The sequence below is a fragment of the Leptonychotes weddellii genome, chromosome 10, assembly GCF_054177405.1.
Source record: "Leptonychotes weddellii isolate Sample4059 chromosome 10, ASM5417740v2, whole genome shotgun sequence".
Taxonomy (NCBI): Eukaryota; Metazoa; Chordata; class Mammalia; order Carnivora; family Phocidae; genus Leptonychotes; species Leptonychotes weddellii.
In genome coordinates, this window is record NC_138378.1 from 20,602,787 (window position 1) to 20,626,536 (window position 23,750).

General features: G+C 38.8%; 1 protein-coding gene across 6 annotated transcripts in view; it reads right to left on the bottom strand.

The window, feature by feature from the left end:
* The window catches only part of PHF20 (PHD finger protein 20), a 145,946-nt gene that overhangs the window by 43,663 nt on the left and 78,533 nt on the right, over window positions 1-23,750 (bottom strand). For 5 of the 6 annotated variants that reach the window (XM_081832837.1, XM_006746877.3, XM_081832836.1 and 2 more), the window contains 4 exons: window positions 23,511-23,624; window positions 22,632-22,820; window positions 21,912-22,091; window positions 1,322-1,600 (listed from right to left, as the gene is read on the bottom strand). In XM_081832837.1, coding sequence (XP_081688963.1) covers window positions 1,322-1,600; window positions 21,912-22,091; window positions 22,632-22,820; window positions 23,511-23,624 — 762 coding nt within the window. The remainder of the gene's footprint in view (window positions 1-1,321; window positions 1,601-21,911; window positions 22,092-22,631; window positions 22,821-23,510; window positions 23,625-23,750) is intronic. The other variant, XM_031017692.2, reaches the window with a different exon arrangement.

Genomic DNA, 23,750 nt, shown 5'->3' on the forward strand with positions numbered 1-23,750 from the left:
CACTGTCACATGTCCTAGGAGTTCCATATACCATTTAATACCTATGTATTTTGGGGCACCTGGGTGGCTCAGTGGGTTAAGCATCCAACTCTTGGTTTTGGCTCAGGTCAAGATCTCTTGGGTTGTGGGACTGAGTCCTATGTCGGGCTCCTCACTAAGTGGGGAGTTTGCGTGAAAGATTCTCTTCTTCTGCCCCTCCCCACCTTCTCTTAAAATAAATAAATAGGGCGCCTGGGTGGCTCAGTTGGTTAAGCGACTGCCTTCAGCTCAGGTCATGATCCTGGAGTCCCAGGATCGAGTCCCGCATCGGGCTCCCTGCTAAGCAGGGAGTCTGCTTCTCCCTCTGACCCTCCCCCCTCTCATGCTCTCTCTATCTCATTCTCTCTCTCAAATAAATAAATAAAATCTTTAAAAATAAATAAATAAATAAATAAATAAATTGTTTAAAAAAAATACCTATGTATTTTAATGGAGAAGTTATAAGCCAAAAATATATAGTGATGTTACAATTTCAGGTAAAAAGAAGCTGAAGAGCTTGTAGAATTTACTGAAAACTCATTAAAAAGTCTTCTGTAGATACCTGGCTGGCTCAGTCAGTAGACCATGCAACTCTTGATCTTGGGGTCGTGAGTTCGAGCCCCACACTGGGCAGAGTTTACTTAAAAAAAAGGGGGGGGGCTTCTGAAATTCCCCCAGAAACATGTAATTTTTCAATCTGTAAGTTTTAGAAAAAAATCTCCAAAACAGTTCTTTGTATAAGACGTGAACATGAGATTTTGTGGTAACCCTTACTACTACCATTATCGTTTCTATGCAAAATAAACAGTGCTGTTAGAAAATATCTTCAGTTACAATTAAGATGAAATTGAACTCAAATTTGGAAACAGCAAAAGAATCCCACACATGTTTTAGTTCTTTTGTTCTTTTGCCCTGCTAGCAGGGATGGAGTAGGTTTGGGGGATAGAATGACTGCACCCATGTTCTCAGCTCAAGTTCACTGCTGGCTTCTGAAGGAGTTCCCTTTCCTTGACTGTCCCCACTCATACTAGGATTACAGGGCCTTCAAAAGCTAAGTGACTTCTCAAAGTAACTTGAACAGCAGGAGGCCAAGGTAAGAATAACAGTTAGGTATTTCTATTTCTTCCAGGAGGGCCACAGCCCCATGATGCAACTCCTAAGGATCACTTGTCATTTTCAATCTTTGAGATTCAACTGGACCAGACCAACCTAATGCCTTCTTTTGTGTCAGAAATGCAAGCAGTGTGACCTCAGCAACAGAGTCCTCTATAATACAGATACAACACAGAACCAAAATACTTACTTGGGGAACTGGCAGAGACCCGCTTCCTGGTCAGGCTCTCCTGGTTGGCCTTGTCCGAAACTGACGAGCCCCTCGTTTGGACATGCCTCTTTCCTGGGCTTTCCTCTGGCTCTGGTGACTTCTCCATCCCATGGAAATACTTCATGTGATAGTGTAACAGTTTGGCCTTGCGGAAAAATTTTAAACAATCCACAACCTTGCATCTGAACTTGTGATCTAGGTCGACAGCTGGTGCTTTACATGTCACAAAATCATCTGCTTTCTTAAAAGTATTTGTTACTGAAAAAGAAAACAGAAACAAAAACAAAGATCCCTTGTGCTTATCCTAGTTATTATAACATATGCATTAATACATGGCAACAGAAAGTGAAAGAGCAGAATGCATATGTAGCTGGAGACATCAGACAGCCATTACCTCCCCAGATTACTGTTTGGAGAGAATGGATACAACTTCAGGATAAATAATACAGACTCAACAATGATTCATCTTCTGAAAGAAAAGATCAACATGTTTTTTGTTTGTTAAGCAGCCATACAAGTTCTCAAGGTTGTAGACTGTGGGGAAAGAATAGGGGAAAATCCTTAAAAACAAACCAAAAGGGCGCCTGGGTGGCTCAGTTGGTTAAGCGACTGCCTTCGGCTCAGGTCATGATCCCGGAATCCTGGGATCGAGTCCCACATCGGGCTCCCGGCTCAACCGGGAGCCTGCTTCTCCCTCTGACCCTATCCCCTCTCATGCTGTTTCTCTCTCTCTCTCTCTCTCTCTCAAATAAATAAATAAATAAATAAAATCTTTAAAAAAAACAAAAAACAAAAAAATCAGGGACCCAACCCAGCACTTACTACTCATGAGTTGAACCAGATTCAAACTTACTACCATCCTGATACTTGTGTGTGTGGACAGAACTAGGGAATATTCTGGTGGGATCTCTTTATGAAACCAAAGGGATCTCACAATGGTTTCTGCACAAAGAGAATGTAACTGTTACAAAGGTTTTTGAGATTTTGCTATCGTGTACTTTGTTTGAACAAAGGGACTCAGAGACAGAAAAAAAAAAAGACAACCAAATAAATGGATCTTGAAGGCATGAGGAGAATTTGGGAGTCAACGATCAAATTTAAAAGGACAAAAAATGTTTGAAATGCCCCCTCCCCAAAAAAACCAAATAAACAGAAGGCAATAGTCTATCGTATATCAATGACAAAAAATAGAGCTGTCAACAAGGAATTCATGTGTGTTGGAAACAGTTTATTGAAGACTCACTTCACAATGCTCTCACCCCAATGAGAGCAATCACCTTAAACTCAAATTCTCCTATCCTATTTGATTAGGTTACCCAAGAATATCCTGAGTAGACCCTCCTTGAGTGAATCACATTTTTCCTTAATGCAGCGATATAATTTCCATTAGAAGCAGAAAGCATACTGAACCATTGGTAAATATTAGGATTACATTTTCAAATACTATTCCACAATCAGAAGAAATAAAAAAATATTTAAAGTCAATCTAAATCATATTCTATATTTCAAAATCAGCACTAGGGTATGATAACAAAGCTGCTACACTTGATGATGTGATGGATGCCATCATATGCGCAATTTAAACAAGTGAAAAATTATACATATATATACACATCCCAAAGCAGAATGCTTTAAAATCACTTTATATAACAGATAAAGAAAGAGCTTCAAATTAATAAGATGCAGTTAAGAGAAGAAAAGTAACATGAAATGAAATGGAATATATAGACAAATGGTTGTGCTGGAAAAGCATGCCACACACAGTCTGAGTAGATCCCAGGTCTCACACAGGTGTGTATTTCCCAATGGGAGTTTATCTGGATCATATGTCACTGATGGCACCAGCCAGCTAAGTGACATCATCTACTCTGGGATACTATGGTCTTTTGTCAACGAGGGAGCAGTTACTAGGAGACAAAAGGCAGAAAATATAAAAATTAAATCCTCAAGGGAGCCTGGCTCAAAAGCTAAGGTTAATCGAATTACCCTTTGGGTAGAAAGTAAATCACTAGGACCAAGTTACGCCTGTTTTAGAAAACAGTATGGAAATCAGTATTTCCAAGTAGTTACTGGTGTTATCACTTAAATGCTATGTGCTCTTCCTCATGTTTAACAGATTTTTGTTTGGAGGAATCAAGGCAAAGCATAGAACTCTCCCCTGGGCTCCAAGGCTCAAAATCTCAAGAGTCACCCTTTGCTTTTGCCTCTCCCAAAATTACTACTATACGTTGATGTATGCAGAGAAAAACGGTCCATAGAATTTGAATTTGCTTTTAAGAACAATAACTCTAAGGAATGTTTTCTTTACTTTTGGGAGGAAAATAGGGGAAAATATAAAATGTCTCCTAAAAATCCCTGCCTCCTGGTATTCACATCCATGTGTAATCCCCTCCCCTTGAGTGTAGGCAGGACCTATAACTTGCCTCTATTGGAATGAGCAAAGGTGATAGTATGCCACCTTTCTTGAAAAAAACTTTTGTGATTATATTTGTAATATTTAACATCTACCTTACTAGCAGGTATTCTCCTTTGAAGACTTGATGAAAACATGCTATGTTGTGAGCTACTCTATGGAGAAGCCCATGGGACAAGTAACTGAGAGTCTGACAGCATGCAAGAAACTGAATGTTGCCAACAACCATGTGAGCCTGGAAGCAAATCCTTCCCCAGCAGTTTTCAGATAAGAACACAGCCCTGGTCAACTCCTTGACTACAGTCTTGCAGAGGACCCAGTTAAGCTCCGCCTGGATTCCTCGTGCACAGAAACTACGAGAAAATAAATGTGTTGTCTTAAGCCACTGTGTTTGTGGTAATATTGTTACATAGCAGTAGATCATATAAAGCAGGATCAGAACCCTCTCGTTTTCTTTATACTTGGGTAATATTTTTATACTTTCCCTTTTATGATAAATATACATTATCTTTATACTAAAAAAAGTTTTTAAACTATGTTTTCTGAAATGTGGTTTAGAAATAATATCCTATTTAACCCTTTTTTAAATACCCATTACCAGAACCTCAAACCTCACAGTTAGAGGATTATGATGATGATATTTAGTCTCATTGACCATACCCTGACATTCTAAGCCCATGTCAATCTAAGTACCACCCTGCTTTCCAAACTCATCTCCCATTAACCCATAATGAGGCCTCAGCAGCTACCTAGCTGACTGCTGGCCCAAACAACTGCTTCATGCTCTCATAGCTCACACCTCCACTCAGGCTTTGCCCTCTCCCTGCCATTCCTCCATGGCTTGGCCAAATGTCCACTTCTATCCAAACTCAGCCCACTCCACATGCAGGAAGTTGCCCAGATGGCCGTGGCTCTCAGGGACCACATGCCATCAACTCCTAGCACAAATGACTACCTGACGCACCTCATCTTTAGCACTTCAGATCTACTCCTGGATTCTGTTATTTGCTACTTCTCCAGCCAGAGGATAAGGGCCACGTCTCATTGTCTTATGTATGTACCCTCAGCACCATCCCCTAATACAGCTGGTATTCTTGTCAGCAATGACGCCATGTGATCCCAGTAGTTTAACACTTTTTTGACATGTATTTCCAATACTATAATGGGTAAAACATTTTTCAGGTCTGTGAAGAAATAACTTTATCAACTCTGAAGCAACAGAGGCAATCAAAGAGAAACATGAATGGATTTAAATATTCATAGCAAGTCTAGTCAAATGCATCGAATAAAAAAAATGTCCTGGGGCGCCTGGGTGGCTCAGTAACCAAAAGCGACTGCCTTCGGCTCAGGTCATGATCCCGGAGTCCTGGGATCGAGTCCCACATCGGGCTCCCAGCTCGGTGGGGAGTCTGCTTCTCCCTCTGACCCTCTCACCTCTCATGGTGTTTCTCTCTCTCTCTCTCTCTCATAAATAAATGGATAAAATCTTTAAAAAAAAAAAAAAAGTCCTTAAGTAGAGCAACAGTTAAATAAATTATGGGAAGTCTGCATTATGTCATTCTAATCAGCTATTTGAAAGAATGAAGTAGCTCTGTACTTACTGATATGGATAATCTCAAGATAGACTAAGTGAAACAGAAAGTTGCCCAGTCCATACCACAGTATATGACCCCATGTATGGTTATAGGTGGGGAAAAAAAAGATATTATAAAAATACATAGAAAGGGGGATGCCTGGCTGGCTCGGTCAGAGGAGCATGCAACTCTTGATCTTAGGGTTGTGAGTTTGAGCCCCACATTGGGTGCAGAGATTACTTAAAATAAGTAAATAAATTTTTTTAGATGCAGAGAAAAGAAACCAGAAAGATAGAAAATCAAGATGTTGATAGTGGGTTATCTCTAGAGAGGAGCTTGGGCTAGAAATGCAGGCAGTAAGAGGAACCTCCACATTTCCTATGTATACCCCAGGAGCAACAAGCATACCTAGCACCCAGATCTTGGTTTAAATACAGTTTTTCACTTAAAATAAATCAGGACTTCTTGGAGAAATCCAAGGGTTTCTAAATCCTTGCTGAAAGGATGGGTAAGTACAAGATGAGCTTGAACATCTTAAGCCAGAAAGAAGTGTTCACATTTAAAAAAAAAAAAAAAAAGGCACGGAGGGGCGGGGGCTGACTGGTTCAGTTGGTGGAGCATGTAATTTTTGATCTCAGGGTTTTGAGTTTGAGCCCCAAGTTGGGTGTAGGGATTACTTAAAAATAAAATCTTTAGGGGCACCTTGGTGGTTCAGTGGGTTAAGCATCTGCCTTCGGCTCGGGTCATGATCCCAGGGTGCTTGGATCAAGCCCTATGTCGGGCTCCCTGCTCAGTAGGGAGTTTGCTTCTACCTTTCCCTCTGCCCACTCCCAGCTTTTGCGCATGCTGTCTCTCTCTTAAATGAATAAATAATATTTTTAAAAATTAAATCTTTTTAAGTAAATAAAATCTTTAAAATGTATATATAAAGAAGTTATCACAGAATGAAGAAGATACAGGAACCAGTCTGAAAGGCTCCCACTGGCCAAATCTAGGACAATGTGGGTATTTAAATAAATAACCATAGACACACCGGGCGCCTGTGTGGCTCAGTCGGTTAAGCGTCCAACTCTTGATTTTGGCTCAGTCACGATCTCAGGATCATGAGATAGAGACCTGCGTAGGGCCCCATGCTCAGCAGGGTGTCTATTTGAGATTCTCTCTCTCCCTCTGCCCTTCCCCCTGCTCATGCTCTCTCTCAAATAATCTTTAAAAAAGAAAAAAATGACAGACACAGATTGTAACCCATAGAACAAAGAATCCATGAATCCATGTGGGTACAAATAAAGAAAGAAGGGAAACCTCTTCCTTATAATAGAATACAAACTAATAAAATATAAAAGAAATTATTAAAGTTAGAAATCACTATGTGGCAGTCATCAGAGTAAACAATGTTTCAGACAAAAAATACCAACAGATGCTAAAAGAGTAGGTGAATGTTTCATGGAGAAACAAAATATTTACATAGCCTCAAAGTATCCTCTCACAAGAAATTTATTAATTATAAAGAGAAAAATAATAGCTTGACAGTAAAACAGATACTACCTTCGCCAAGTGATCAAAGTTAACATCACTGACAAATGGGACAGATATCATGTGCCTCTGATAGAATGCACTTAAAAAGAACATGTTGCCTATACGGTATTTCTACTAAAAGTTGGTAACCTAAATCTAATCATGAAGAGACATCAGAAAACACCAAACTGAGGGACATCATATCCTTCAGAAATATCAAGGTCATGAAAGACAGAGAAAGACCTTAGAATTATTTCAGATGAAAGGAGACTAAAGAAACAATGAAATCCAATGTGTCATCCTGGATTGGATCCTGACCAGGAAAAAATGTTTTTCCTACTTTTGCTATAATGGACATTATCAGAACAACTAAGGAAGTCTGAATAAGGTCCTGATTTTGATAATCATATTGTAGTAATGTAAGAGAATGTCCTTGTTTTTAGGAAATATGCATTGAAATATTTATAGGTAAAGTTCTGCAACTTATGCCAAACAATTCAAAAATAATACTTTCTAAAAAAGGGAATATGGATGCCTGGGTGGCTCAGTCGGCTAAGCGTCTGCCTTCGGCTCAGGTCCCAGGAGCCTGGGATCTTGTCCAGTGTCGGGATCCTTGCTCGGCGGGGAAACTGCATCTCCCTCTGACCCTCCCCCTGCTCGTGCTCGCTCACTCTCTCTCGCTTTGACAAATTAAATAAATAAAATCTTTAAAAATTAATTAATTTTAAAAAGGGAATAACTGGGGTACCTGGCTGGCTCAGTCAGTAGAGCATGCAACTCTGAATCTCACGGTTGTGAGTTCAAGTCCCACAATGGGTGTAGAGATTACTTTGGAAAAAAAAATGATGAGGCGCCTGTGGCTCAGTAGGTTAAGCGTCTGCCTTCAGCTCAGGTCATGTTCCCAGGGTCCTGGGATCGAGCCCTGCTCAGCGGGGAGCCTGCTTCTCCCTCTGCCTGCCACTCTCCCTGCTTGTGCACTCTCTCTCTGACAAATAAATCTTAAAAAAAAAAAAAAAAGAAAGAAAATATCTTTTAAAAAAAAGTAGGGGGGGCACTTGGGTGGCTCAGTCGGTTAAGCATCCATCTCAATCTTAGCTCAGGTCTTATTCTCAGGGTTTTGAGTTCGAGCTTTGCCCAGCGTGGAGCCTACTTTTAAAAAAAATAATTAAAAAAAAAAAGAATAATAAAGCAAACATGGCAAACTGCAAACCAGTGTGAGAATCTGGTTGAAGATATATAGGAATTCTTTGTACTACTTTTCCAACTATTCATAAGTCTGAAATTACTTCAGTCTTAAAACTTATTAAAAATATATGCAGAGGGGTGCTTGGCTGGCTTTGAAAGCAGACCATGTGACTCTTGATCTTGGGAGTTGTGAGTTTAAGCCCTACACTGGGGGTAGAGTTTATTTAATAAAAAAAAAAGTAATATTTGCAGAAAAAAAATATATGCAAGAAAACTACTTTGAGGCCACAGAACAGTTAAGTGGGAAGAAAACAACCCTGCCAAGGCTTTCCCCTAGATGCAAACCTCTGCATTCAGTCCTCAAAAAAAAAATCACTGGGCATTTATTCCACAAGATGGCAGAGCTGCCCCAAATGCCGGAGCCATGTTTGGAGGGGCTATCACCTCTCTTTTGCTCTTGACTAGCCGTGCACTGACTTCCCTGGCTCCTCCTCCTGCGGTTCAAGAGCTTCCTTCACACAGATTTCCTGGATCGGGACTCCATCCCAGGTTAGAAATTCCAAGACTGGTACCAGCTCAGGACAGGAATTACTAAACAGTGACTAATGTGACAGCATCCTGGCCTCCAGGGACCCTGCTGGATGTTTCTGATGATAATACCACCCTCCTTCCTGCTTACTTACATAATACATTCCTGGTGAATGAATCCTCAACAAAACAATCTCTCTCCCAGCCATCTTTCTAGATCATCCTGTACTCACCACTAAGCCCATGTTCCAAAAGAAACACCACAGAAACATCATTCCATTTCCAGATCAACCCGTCTTCCTCCCTCAAATTAAAGAATTCCAAAGGCACCACCCTGTCTGGAGTACTGACATCACTTGTACGACACACTCCTCTTCAAACCTGGCCACCCTACTAAGCCTCTTACTCAGAGTATACACACTGCTTTAACAAGTGCCCTGAAGAGCTGTGGGAATTCTGTTTCACATACTGTGCAACTTCCCTAGACAGGGACTGTGTTCATGTCTCAATTTATATAGCACCCAGCATCTCATCAGATGGCTTTAGGCACTGAGTTGGAAGATGGGAGTCAGAGACCCTGTATCACCAGCCAGTAGGAAGTGTGCAACTATGGCTGAGTCCTTCTTGCCAAATATTAGGCTCTTTGCCTATAAAACAGAATAGTGAAAAATTAGAAATAAATTAAGATTTTTCAGCAGGGGACAGTAAATAAATTATAGAATACCCATACAATAAATTATATGTAATTGTGAAAGGAGGTATGTACTAACACAGAAAAAATACATAAATGAAAATTGTAAGCCACTGAATAATGTAAGAATATGATTCCATTACTATGTTTTTTTAAGTTATACCTGTATATAAATGTTTGTATATGTACCATAACCATGTCTGGAAGGATGGAAGGCCATACACCAAACTGTACCATGGCTCCATCAAGAGTCAGAATGCTATCTATATAAGGGAGGACGTTTCACTTTTTATTTTCTTTTACTTGGTTTTAATTATTCCAGGCATGTATTGGTTTTGAAATTTATGAGGGGAAAAAATTCAGCAAAATAACTTGAAAAAGTAATTTTTTTAAGATTTTATTTTTAAGGAATTTCTACACCCAACATGGGGCTCGAACTTACAACCCTGAGACCAAGAATCGCATGCTCTACCAACTGAGCCAGCCAGGTGCCCCTACAAAATAGTTTTTTAAATAGAGGTCCCAGCTGACTTAACTCAGAGTTAAAAAATTCATCAAGAACTAATACTCATTGGGGCACCTGGCTGGCTCAGTCGCTTGAATGGCCAACCGTTGATTTTGGCTCGGGTCATGATCTTTAGGGTCCACCCCGCGATGGGCTCCAAGCTCAGCAGGAAGTCTACTTCAGAATTCTCTCTCTCCCTCTGCTCCTCCCCCACCCACTTGTCTCTAAAATAAATAAATAAATCTTAAAAAAAAACACAACTAATACTCATAAAGAATTAGTATACCTTAGTGTTCAAATTGTAAGAAATCGTATTTTACTTTAAAAATCAAACCTTAAGAAAAACCTTTCATTGCTGTTTCCTTATTACTCAAAAATGATGATACTAAGTCCACAGTCTGGGACAACGTCAAGTTCCTGCTATGTTATGTTTTTCCATGAAAAAAATTAATGAGTAACTGAAGTAATTTAACTTTAAACATCTTAGAAAACATACTGAACTACCTTTTCACATTAATTTTCAAAACATTCTTTATTTGGTCATACATGTTGATTTTTTATATCCCCATATCCAACAGGAATCTTAGAAAAAAGAATCACTGCATCAAAAAATACGACTTACATGAAATTTTTTTTGAAGAGTTGCCAACACTATGGCAGATCTAGAAATATTTAAGCTGGGTAATCAATCAATAATGCAATTCCCCATTTATCAACTGGAGGTGTCCAAGACTATCCATTCTTATAAGTACATGCCTCCTGAGGTCAAAGAGATCAGTTATTCAACTTTCTGTGTTTTCCTAATCTTTTCCAGCTTTCCTTTCTCCCCCTCAAAGTTTTGGTAAATAAGAAATGCTCAAGTAATTGACTTGAATTACTTGAAGTAATTGAATGAATGACCCAGTTAATTCAATATCACCCACTACTTAACTGATGAAACAAGTCTTCCAATGGATCTATTTGCTCTGGTCAGGTATAAAAGGTATTCAATAAATGTGCCAAATGAAAGCCCACAAGTAAGAGCACACCCGCTGTGTCCGCAAGATAGCAAGCAGGCCATGTGGCTGGAGTAGAGTCAAGCAGCAAGGAGAGAGTGAGGAGAGGTAACAGGTAGCCAGAAGAAGCAGGGCCACTGCAGGCCACTGTAAGGACCTGTGCCATGCATGAACAAATACCAACAGTTCCAGGCAGTGGGAGACATGAATGTTGGTTTTATTATTCTTGTATTTTTCTGGATTTCTTTTCAAATTTATCAACATAAAAAAGCAAGTTACCAAAAAGAGTATACTAAATGAAGACAAGATCACTTCCATAAATAAGGTAAAAGGTACCAACAAAATCTTTGGTGAACTTTGAATAAGGTCCTGATTTTGATAATTATATTATGGTAATATAATGTAAGAAATATACAACAAAGTATTTAGGAGTAGAAGTCCACAATTTATTTTCAAACAATTCAGAAAAAATACTTTAAAATACCTTAAGGCCAAAGAATAATAGCTAAGTAGGAGGAAAGCAACCTTACCAACAGAGAGATCCAGGCGAACACTTCAGGGCTATCCCCATCTGAGAACCAAGCATTGTCAGTAATCCCCATCAACTCTTCAAAGCAACTGACCTCAGTTTGGCAGCAACGTACCTACTCAACCTTAACCCTGTTCAGAAAGCCTGCAATTAAGTCAGAAAGCACACCTAACAGTCTCCGAAGACTCTATGATTATGCTGTTGATGTTGCTCTACTTCCATCTCCAAATGCCTAATTGCTACTCATCCTTCAAGGCCCTGTGAAAGTACCACCTTCTTCCACCCCTGCCCCCAAACCACCAACCTAAATATCACCTCTCTCCCAGAGTCAGATCCAAATAGCATTTAATGAACACTAAAACCAAGAGTGCCCCATTCATCATCACTGTATACTTAGTCAGCAGAGCTCCTGGGCATATAGTAAGGGCTCAATAAGTGAGTCCTGAGTTCAACTTTCATGCGGCAAGCACACATTATTACTGTCAGTATTCTCTCTCATGGTTTTATTTTAAGTATTTATTACTTTTATATTACAGGCAACTGCAGTCTTATCAGTTCCCCTAGACAAAAAGACCTAAAGCATTGACCAGATACCTCATTCATTTCTCTAACCCTAGAACAATGAATTCAAGCAATTCTCCACCAGTACATGCCTGATGGCAAACCATAGACACTTATAACTTCCCAAACTACAATGGCTATAACCCTATGACTCTTCTACTCAAGAAAACAGAGAACACAAGTACATGAAAGCTAAACTACTGTAGGTATTACACTAAAATGGACCTGATTAGTTTTAAAATAAATCATTTGCAAAAACTATTATAGGCATTACTCTAAAACATACCTGGTTAATTTACAAGTAAATCATTTGTAAACATTCAGTATTTTAGTGACAAATAATTTCCTATTCATTTTATAACTGACAACATATCAAGACTCCGTGGGTTAGAATCACTGATCTAAACCACGCAGCAAAGTGTCCCATTTCTAGGGCGCCTGGGTGGCTCAGTTGGTTTAGCGACTGCCTTCGGCGCAGGTCATGATCCCGGAGTCCCGGGATCGAGTCCCACATTGGGCTCCCTGCTCAGCAGGGAGTCTGCTTCTCCCTCTGACCCTCCTCCCTCTCATGTTCTCTGTCTCTCATTCTCTCTCTCGCAAATAAATAAAATCTTAAAAAAAAAAAAAAAAAGGTGTCCCATTTCTAAAGGGTACACAGTTTAAAAAAAAAGCAAAAAGCAAAAAACTGAATAAGCCTGTACTTCTATTAGGTCTTCTCTCTTATTTATTCTGTGGTTCATGTAGAATATTCACAAATGAGAGAGCTTAGAATAGTCTGACACTTAGATGGCACTACACATTTGTTGACTACAACGAATGAATGGACTACAGCGCATTTTCTAAAAGCTGTGAATGACCTGTAACCTGTGAATGACCAAATAGGTTGGGTCCAGATTTAGAGAATAATCTGAGCTCTCTGAACTTCTAAGGACATCTACACTAATAATTTTATTTTACAACATAAACAAATGGCCTGCCCAAGTAGAAGAATTTCAACAGTATTCTCCTCTGGCTTCTAAGTAATCAAAGCAAATAGCCAGAGCACTAATTCTTCCTAGTTCAAACTCAAGGTAATCTGACCTCTACCATTGCTATAACCTCTTAGAAAAATGGGCAAGTACTTAGTTAGTTGCAGTGGTTTCAAAATTATTCCCCAGAAGATCCTCTGTGTAACTTGAAGAAGCAAAAGAAGACATAAAATCTTACAGAAATTGTATGTGTGTCTTTTGGAAAGAACTTAAACCGCCCCCCCAAATGTGTAAACTTTAAAACAGGCACTGGAGGGGGTGCCTGGGTAGGTCAGTTGGCTAAGCATCTGCCTTTGGCTCAGGTCATGATCTCAGGGTCCTGAGGCAAGCCCCATGTGAGACTCCCTGCTCAGCGGAAGTCTGCTTCTCTCCCCCACTCCTTGCTCGTGCTCTCTCTCTCTCAAATGAATAAATTTTAAAATCTTAAAATAGGGGTGCCTGGGTGGCTCAGTCGGTTAAGCGTCTGCCTTCGGCTCAGGTCACGATCTCAGGGTCCTGGGATCGAGCCCCGAGTTGGGCTCCCTGCTCCTCGGGGAGCCTGCTTCTCCCTCTCCCTCTGCCTGCTGCACTCCGTGCTTGCGTGTGCGCGCTCTCTCTGTCAAATAAATGAATAAATCTTTTTAAAAAATAATAAAATAAAATAATAAATAAATAAATAAATAAAACAGGCACTGGATTTAGCCTCTAGCCTAGTCTCCTCACTCCTCTTATCTGCACAGCATATTTCCTGGTGATGTAGGAATAATTCATTCCCAATTTCAAGCGATGTCTAACATAACACCACCCTCAAGACAATATAATTTAAGAGCTTAGTCTTCTGAATTATAAGGAACATGGCTGTCATCTAGAGCTCTCCACACCAAAACAGACAACCAGGTTCTGAGATTAAATTTCCACCTCATGTGAACATCAAGTCCATTTCTCCCACATGACAGAAAAGTAGGTTGGGAGGAGAGGAGTGCAACCCCTGACAGAAGGCTCAGCAAGAAAAGGGAAATCATTTACACCTAAGAAAAGGCCACATGGCTAAGGCACAACACTCTAGACCCAGTGGGACAAAAGACCAACCTAAAGGCACCATGGAGGAGCCAGGAGTGAATATTTGAATACTTTCAGTTTACTATTTTCAAAATGCTGCTCTGCTATACCACTTATGTTAACCACATGGCATGTGGTCAAGGACAACCCCCCACCCGCCCGCCAAACAGGCATCTGGGTGGCTCAGTTACACATCCAACTCTTGATCTTGGGGTCATGAGTTCAAGCCCCACATTGGGCTCCACATTGAACGTGAGACCTACTTAAGAAAAAGGGGTGGGGGAGGCACCCGACTAGTCAGTCAGTTAAGTGTCTGACTCTTGATCTCAGCTCAGGTCTTGATCTCAGGGTCATGAGTTCAAGCCCCACGTTGGGCTCCATTCTGGGCATGGAGCCTACATAAAAAAAAAATAATAATAAAGGGCGCCTGGGTGGCTCAGTTGGATAAGCGTCTGCCTTCGGCTCAGGTCACAATCCCAGGGTCCTGGAATCAAACCCCACGTCAGACTCTCTGCTCAGTGGGGAGCCTGCTTCTCCCTCTGTCTGTGCTCTATGTCAGATAAATAAACAAACTCTTTAAAAATAAATAAATAAATAAAAGTATGCAATTCTGACGACATATACTCATTATGGTGTCAGTCTTATAAATGGTCCTTTAAAAACAAAACCCTTTAGGGGCACCTGGGTGGTTGGGCGACTGCCTTCGGCTCAGGTCATGATCCAGGGTCTTGGGATCGAGCCCCATATCGGGCTCCCTGTTCAGCAGGAAGCCTGCTTCTCCCTCTCCCACTCCCCCTGCTTGTGTTCCCTCTCTCGCTGTGTCTCTGTCAAATAAATAAATAAAATCTTTAAAAAAAAATTTAAATGTCTTTCACCTTTTTAACAAAGTCAAATTTTCTATTTATAATTTAAAGTACTCCGAATATTTGGAATCTGCCCTTCAAGAAGAAAAGTAAAGACTCTCAAATCGTATATTCATTGTTAAATATATAAATTTGACTTAAAATTAGTACAACACAAAGGAGAATATAAATGTACAGATTTCGTGACAGCTAAAATTAAATAAAGTCACAAGTATGTAGTGTCAAAATACAGAATCATCAAATATTCAATTGACTACCTTCTCGCCAATGAAGTAACATAATAGGAAACGTGTTACACCTTTGCTTATGTTGTTCCCTCTGCTGGAATACCCAGACCCCATCTATCACTCATGGGACAGTACTATTCATCCATCAAGATTCAGCTTAAAAACTGTTGGACACGGGGCGCCTGGGTGGCTCAGTCGTTAAGCGTCTGCCTTCGGCTCAGGTCGTGATCCCGGGGTCCTGGGATCGAGCCCCACGTCGGGCTCCCTGCTCTGCGGGAAGTCTGCTTCTCCCTCTCCCTCTCCCCCTGCTTGTGTTCCCTCTCTCGCTGTGTCTCTCTCTGTCAAATAAATAAATACAATCTTTAAAAAAAAAAAACAAAACTGTTGAACACCACATCTGAAATTAATGATGTACTATGTATTGGCTAATTGAATTTAAGTTAAAAAAAAAAAAGATTTAGCTTAAATGTCATGCATGGCTACTAAGTTAGGATGGTCTTCCGGTAGCCATTAAGTCTTACTGATCTTGTATCAATGATACTACTTATTTTAGCACAGTGCCTGGTACTTAGCAGGTTCATAAGGTATTTCAACTGAGTAAAAAAAGATGTGCAATCGAAGCTTGTTAGCAAAATCTCATTTAACCTTTACTATTTCCCCAAGATTCTCACTAAAAGAAAGTCTCAGCATATTCTTCTCCAGGGAACAATGGGCAACCCACAAATCTCCTCAAGCTTCATTCTTCCTCTGGGCTCATACGTACATAAGAAGTTTTATTTTGAGAATAACAGAGCCCATACTTTCCACACCCTGGAAAGGGAGAAGGTTACAGATGACCCATATTTACCAAAGGAACACTTCCCAGGTCTAGAACCATGTCATCAATAGAATCTCATTAGATTTGATTCCACAGCTCATTTCTGGCTAAATTTTCCAAAAGGTTATGTCTTCCCCTCATTATGTCTGCCGTAGTCCAGAAGAAGGCTACCCTGCAAGCCCTTAGGCCATCACAAACATCTAGGAAATGCCAAAATTCACCTACACTTAATTCCTTTCTCCCTTATTCTACTCTTTTCAATTCATGATAAGTCAAACACTGCAAAATAAAGAAATTTTTAAAGATGAATGTTGATCAAGAACTTTGGGGTATGAGCTATCAGTGGAAAACACTTTGGCTTTCATGAAAAATTTTAAAGGGTGGCTTATACAATAATTAATGTGATTTTTTAAATATGGTAAAATACATATGTAATAATATTGATTATATGCATATTATGATCATAACTATGTTTTCTAAATACTGAAGGAAATTAATTAATTTCGGTGTTATAAATTACAATAAATAAAAGTAAAAGACAAGTGGAAAGACCAAGAGAAAATAAAGTACAATTTATATAAAAGACAAAGGATCAATATCCATAATGTACAAAGAAAACCTTATTGTGCAAATCAATAATAAAAACAACCCAATAGGAAGTGAGCAAAGAAAATTCACAGAAAAATAGATAAAAATATTCAATAAACACATGAAAAATGTTCAATCTCATTTAAAAAAACCACAGAACTTAAAAAATGAAGTCTTGTTTCCAATGTTAACACAAATTTGAGAAAATTTAAAAGATGAATAATATCCATAGATGGCAAGGATGTAAGGGAAAATATACTCTACCATACTCTTAGTCAAAATATTAAGTGGAATGGTCTTTTTGGAGGGTAATTTGTTGATGCAATTTAAAATGTGCATTCCCTTAAATCCAGCAATACTCAAAGAAAGTTATCCCAAAGGGCTATTCACCAAGTGGTCAAAAATATATATTCAAGGAATACCACTGCATCATTGTTTGAAACACTGATTGCTCAGAAACACTCTAAATGTCCATCAAAAGGGAAATGGTTAAATATATGATGGAACATTCTTACAAGACCCTAATATTCAATCATTAAAAAGAATGAAACAAGGGGCGCCTGGGTGGCTCAGCTGGTTAAGCCACTGCCTTCGGCTCAGGTCATGATCCCAGGGTCCTGGGATCGAGTCCTGCATCGGGCTCCTTCCGTAGCAGGGAGCCTGGTTCTCCCTCTCCCTCTGCCTGCTGCTCCCCCTGCTTGTGCTCTCTCTGTGTCAAATATATAAATAAAATCTTAAAAAAAAAAAAAAAGAAACAAGTGTACTGACAAAGATAGATCTCCAGAAGACTACAAAAGCAAGAGAACAATAAGGCTAGAATTAAACCAATTACATTTAAATCTTAATTGCTTCCCTACCTATGGTAAACATATAGAAAAGGATCTGGAAAAATAACAAACAAATAAAAGAGGTTTACCCAAGGGAAAAGGAGCAAGATAGAAGACACTTCTCACTTTAACTCCTAAAGCCTCTATATAGACATTTTTATGATCAGTATTTTTATAGTACTTTTTAAAAAGGAAAATAAAAAATACACATACACACAAAAAAAGTGGCTTAGATGTTCTTCACTGTAAAAGGCAAAGATCAAGATTTATTCATGGTCAGCACCATCCTGGACTCTGAACATTTACCACAAATACAACATTATCGAAATGTTACATCCAAGTAGCTATTAATGCAACAAGCAATCACTACTTAAAAGAAAAAATCCCTCTGTGTAGTCATGAATGTGTACAACTTCCTAGGCTGCCTATTACCATAACATTTTCTCTTTCAGTCATGTTAGAAAAGCTCATAGTCGAACATCCCTTTTGCATACAACCATTATAAACTACAAAAAAATATATATATATATTTTTTTAAGATTTTATTTATTTTTTTGACAGAGAGAGACACAGCGAGAGAGGGAACACAAGCAGGGGGAGTGGGAGAGGGAGAAGCAGGCTCCCCGCAGAGCAGGGAGCCCGATGCGGGACTCGATCCCAGGACCCTGGGATCATGACCTGAGCCGAAGGCAGTCGCTTAACCAACTGAGCCACCCAGGCGCCCCAATAAACTACAAAAAAATATTAAAAAACAAATATGAAAAGGCACTAAAGAGTAACAAAAAGCCCGCAGAAACAAGAGTTGGATAATTGGAATAAGAGAACAGCACTAGGTAAGTTTCCCATATTTTAAGGCTTTTCACCTAAAGGCAGGCTCCAGTCCGTAACACCAGGTAGCTAAAACTCAAGTAAGAAACTTAACTCTTACTGGTTGAAGATATAAAAGACAAAGTTCAGGGCAACTACAACAGCTAGAAAATGAGGGAGAAAGTCCTAAAAAGGAAAGCCACCAAAGGGTGGCCTCAATTTCTTCATATAAACTCTGCCTAAATTTCTGGCTGATCTTTGAATGTACAGTTTCAAGCAGCCCAACAAAAGTTAAAAGAATTGAGCAGAGATTTCAGCTGCTGCCCACTGCAGAGGAAAAAAATTTGGAATTTGAGTTAAGCCAAATTAATTGCCCTTTTGAACAAAGAAATCAGCATTCTTTGGAGGAACATAATATAATTCAAGCTTGACAACATAGCAGACACCCTGTACAGGATGCAATACAAAATATTAGACATCTGAAGAAAAGGGAAAATGTGATCTGCAGGCAGGAGAAAAAAAAACTCAATCAATGGAGATTAACTTCAAGATAATCTAGATGTTGAACTTGGTAGACAGGGGCTTTAAAGCAACTATTAAAACTACACTCATAACGAATTTACAGACTCCAAGATCTCAGCAGAGAAGCTAGAGGAAATCGGGAACTCTGGAACTAAAAAAACATCAGAAATGGAGTGCCTGGGTGGCTCAGTTGGTTAAGCATCTGCCTTCGGCTTGGGTCATGATCTCAGGGTCCTGGGATCGAGCCCTGCACTGGGCTCCCTGCTCAGCAGGGAGCCTGCTTCTCTCTCTCCCACTCCCGCTCCTGGTCCCCATACTTGTGCTCGTTTTCTCTCTCTCTGTCAAATAAATAAAATCTTGAAAAAAATTTTTTAAAAATAAAAACCTAAATAAATAAATAAATAATAAAAATAAAAACATCAGAAATAAAAAATTCACTGGATGGGCTTAACAGCAGATTGGAATCGAGAGAAGAAAGAATTTGGAAAATAGAAATTATTCAATTTGAAAAAGAGGGGGAAAAGGGGGGGAAAAGAAAAGAAAAAGTCACTATGTCCCAGTGACCTGTGGCCCAGTATCAAAAGCTCTAACCTAATTCTAATGTGAATCACCAATAAAGGAAGACAGAAACAGAGAGAATGGGATAGAAAAAAAATATTCAGAGAAATAATGGTTGAAATTTGATAAAAAACATTAATTTTCAAATTCAAGCTCAGTGACTCTCAAATAGGTTAAAAAAAAATACATCATAGGGGTGCCTGGGTGGCTCAGCCATTGAGCATCTGCCTTCGACTCAGGTCATGATCCCGGAGTCCTGGGATCAAGCCCTGCACTGGGCTCCCTGCTCAGCGGGGGGCCTGCTTCTCCTCTCCCCCTACTTATGTTCCTGACTCTCTGTCAAATAAATAAATAAAATCTTTAAAAAAAAAAAAAAATCATAGTCAAACTGCTAAAAAGCAATGTTAAAGAGAAAAATCTTAAAAGCAACCAAAAGGGGGGCACCTGGGTGGCTCAGTCGTTAATCGGCTGCCTTCGGCTCAGGTCATGATCCCAGGGTCCTGGGATCAAGCCCCACATCGGGCTCCCTGCTCAGCGGGAAGCCTGCTTCTCCCTCTCCCACTCCCGCTGTGTCTCTCTCTGTCAAATAAATAAATAAAATCTTAAAAAAAAAAAAAAAAAAAGCAACCAAAAGGAAAACACATTGTACACAGAGAAACAATGATATGAATGATCACTAACTTCCCTTCAGAAACAGAGGCCAAAGGACCATGAACAACACCTTTACAGTGCTTAAAAAGAAAAACAAAACAAAAAAACTGTAAACCCCACATTGTATACCCAGTGGAAATATCCTTCAAGTTTCAAAGTTAAAGTCATTCAGAAAAACAAAAACCAAGAGAATTTGTCACCAGGAAACCTGCACTACAAGAAAAACTACAGGAAAATTTTAAGGCTGGAAAGAAATATCAGGAAGGTATGAAGAAGTGGAAATGGTAAATATGTGCATAAATAAGCCTCTTTTGTCTTCTTCATCTTTATAATACATAGTTATTAAGAGCAAAAATTATTTTATAGCATATATAGATATATCATGAGACAGGTAGAGCATAAAAGGGGTAAAGATTAATAGACCACACATTTTATATAAAGTGGTTCAATATTAAAAGTAAACTGTGAAAGTTAAGGATACATATCATAATCCCTACAGTAACCTCTAAAACAAATGCTAAGAAGTACAGCTAATAGCTAATAGCTAAATTAAAATGAAATTTGAAAAAAATTCAATTAACCTAAAAAACAGGAAAGGTGGAAAAGAACAAAACACAGGATAAACAGGAAACAAAAAGCAAAGTGGTAGATCTAAAAGCAACTGTATCAATAATTACATTTAATGTAAACAAACTACACACTGCAGTTAAAACCAAAACCCAAATAGGTATATACTATCTATAAAAGACACATCTATAAAAGACACACTTTGAATTTAAAGACATAGTTATGTTGAAAGAAAAGGATAGCAATAGATACACCATGCATACAGAAAGCAAAAGTATCTGTACTAGTATCAGATAAAGCAGACTTCAAGTCAAAATCTATTACCAAAAATAGCATGATATCTCACATTATAAAGGGGACAATTCACCAAGAGGGCCTAACAATTATAAATGTGTATGCTCCTAATAACAAAACTTCAAAATACATGAAGCAAAACTAACAGAATTCATTGGAGAAATAGACAAATCCACAATCATGGTTAGAGATTTTTAACATCCCTTCCTTGGAAACTGATAGAATTAGACAAAAAAACAAAATCAGTGGAGATATATGTCAGAAAAACACCATCAATCACCTTGACCTAACTGACAGATACAGAACAGATATATAATGGCAGAACACACATTTTTTTTTCCAAGTGTATATGGAGCATTCACCAAGACAGATCATATGCTGGGCCATAAAATTAAGTCCCAACAAATTTTAAAAGACTGAAATCCTATAAAGTATGCTCTCGGACCACAGTGGAATTACATTACAAATCAGTAACAATAAAGTCTTTCTAAAAACCCCAAAACTTGGAAATGAAACAACACACTTCAAAGTTAACCCATTATCAACAAATAAATCACAATATATCTTAAATTGAATGAAACTGAAAATACAACACATCAAAATTTGCAGCATGTAGCTAGAGCAGTGCTTAATGGGAAATTTGTAATTTTAAATGCTAATATTAGAAAAGAAGATCTAAAACTAATGACCTAAGTTTTTGTTTTTTTGTGTTTTTTTTCCCCAATGATCTAAGTTTCTAGAAAAATGTCAAGGAAGAAAATAAGATCCGAACAGAAATTTTTTAAAAAAGATAAGAAAACAACAGAAATTGGGGCGCCTGGGTGGCTCAGTTGGTTAAGCAACTGCCTTCGGCTCAGGTCATGATCCTGGAGTCCCGGGATCGAGTCCCATATCGGGCTCCTTGCTCAGCAGGGGGTCTGCTTCTCCCTCTGATCCTCCCCCCTCTCATGTGCTCTCTCTCATTCTCTCTCTCAAATAAATAAATAAAATCTTTAAAAAAAAAAAAGAAAACAACAGAAATCAATGGCATTTTAAAAAGACAGAGAAAATTAAAGTAAAACATTGGTTCTTTGAAACCTTCAACAAAATTGATAAATCTATACTACTCAAAAGAGAGGGAACACAAATTAGCAGTATCAAAAATGAAAAGGATATAGCATTAAAACGGTAAGAAAATATTAATAAGGTGAAAAAACATCATAGAAAAGTCCATTTTTTTTAATTCACCATCAAAGCAGAAGCAAAAGTATATATAGAAGACAATTAAGTTAACACTAAATAGGAACCTGCCACAGTAGAAATCTCTTGTAACTCAGCAAGAGGAGAAGCCGGTTCCGTCTTCATACTGTTTTCTCCCATTGACTTGCAGTTCAACTCCAAGCCTGCAGCCTCCAATCCATCACCAAAGGAGTGGCAAGTCAGTGTAGATGAGACCTGGTCAGCTTCCAAAGGAGATTTCAACTGACCTAGAAGAAAAAAAGAAAAGAAAAAAAAAAAGAAAGCCCAGAGAACATATACAGATATATAACCAACCAAAAGTCCCACAGCCGACTAAGATATCCAGGGACTTTTTAGAGGAAGCCATTCACCTCACAGCATACAAGAATACATTCACAGTTTCCAGCACATAACAGCCAGAGCTGTGAGCATCTCAAAGAAAAAGGCCAGTAAGAGACCAAAGTAAACAGAGGATTTTCTGAAGTGCTGACAAAAAGGCAGAAGCACTAGGGCGAGATGGCACTAGAAACACAGAGAGAGGGACAGGATTCGTTAAGCACTATACCTCCAACCCAACATTCAGAAATATTTAAGTAAAACCAATCACAAACGTGTACAGTTTGTCTACTGAATCACCAGTGAAGAACGGTATAAGAAACCCTGCAACCCATTTACAAATTTAATTTCAACACTATCTAAAACTTGTGGAGGTAGTATACAATGATTTAGATTGGTTCTCACTAGACAGACAAGCTGGCAAGACAATTCTAGAACACACCCCGACTCACCTTCTTCAGATTCCTTGTTACTGGATGATGTGTTTTGCAGAGGATCAGTATTAACCGTATCAACCAAATCTGATACAACCAAGTCAGGATCTAGGATCTCATGTGTCCCATTAGTAGACAGCCTGGAGGACCGTCTCCTCGATAAATCTTTGTCAGTGTTTTCCGAATAGGTTTTTGACTTTTCCTGAGCTACAAACCATTAAGAGGGTTATGGTCAAGAACCCAATTAAGAAGAAATAACTCTGCTATTACAGATTTCTGGGCTGGTTACCTCTCTAAGGGCTTTAGAGAGACTTCTAGAATATTAGACCAGTGATAAAAGGAAATATCCTTTCTTAATTTATAGTTTTAAATAAAGGCAGTCTCTCTTCCAGGATAGAATCATCCTTATTCATGGTCTGAAAAATATGTTTTAAGGTCATGCCCTAATCTTGACATCTAAGTTCTATTTTGGGGCTTCCCAACTTAAAAGTCTATGTACTAATTTTTAAAGTCAATAAGGTTTATAAAGCCTTAGAAAAATCACAAACCGTTTTTGGAGCCAAAGTACTTTTTTTAAATCAACAGCATTTTTAAAGTTTTACTCAACATATGAAATCCATCCCTTCCTAAGCCATTAAATTTCCAATGGAAATGTAGTTTATGGGTATAAAGATGACACCATTGAATCCAACATTATTATATAGTTTGTGCTTTGGGATTTATTCTTCTTTAAGCAAAACTCCTTCTTATCCAACCCAAACCATCCACATTAGCTCCTGTGACCAAAAACAGCATTAGAGCCTATATATACGGAGTAGGAAACAACATGAATACAGAGCAGATTAATCCAATCAACATCAAGTTCTAGACACACACATACACAAACCGGAGACTCACATGAATTTTTGTCAAGCCGGGGACGTTTTAACGGGACTTCACTTCCTTTTGATATTTTCCGCCTTCTCAATTCCAATGTTATCGGCTGCAAAGTTTGAGAGTTCGAATCCACAGCTACAGTGTATATAAAACGACACAAAAGAAGTTATGTAATTTCTTCATGCCCAATCCTGATTATATATAGATAACACACACACACACACACACACATATAATAAACAGACCCCCAAAGGGCTAACA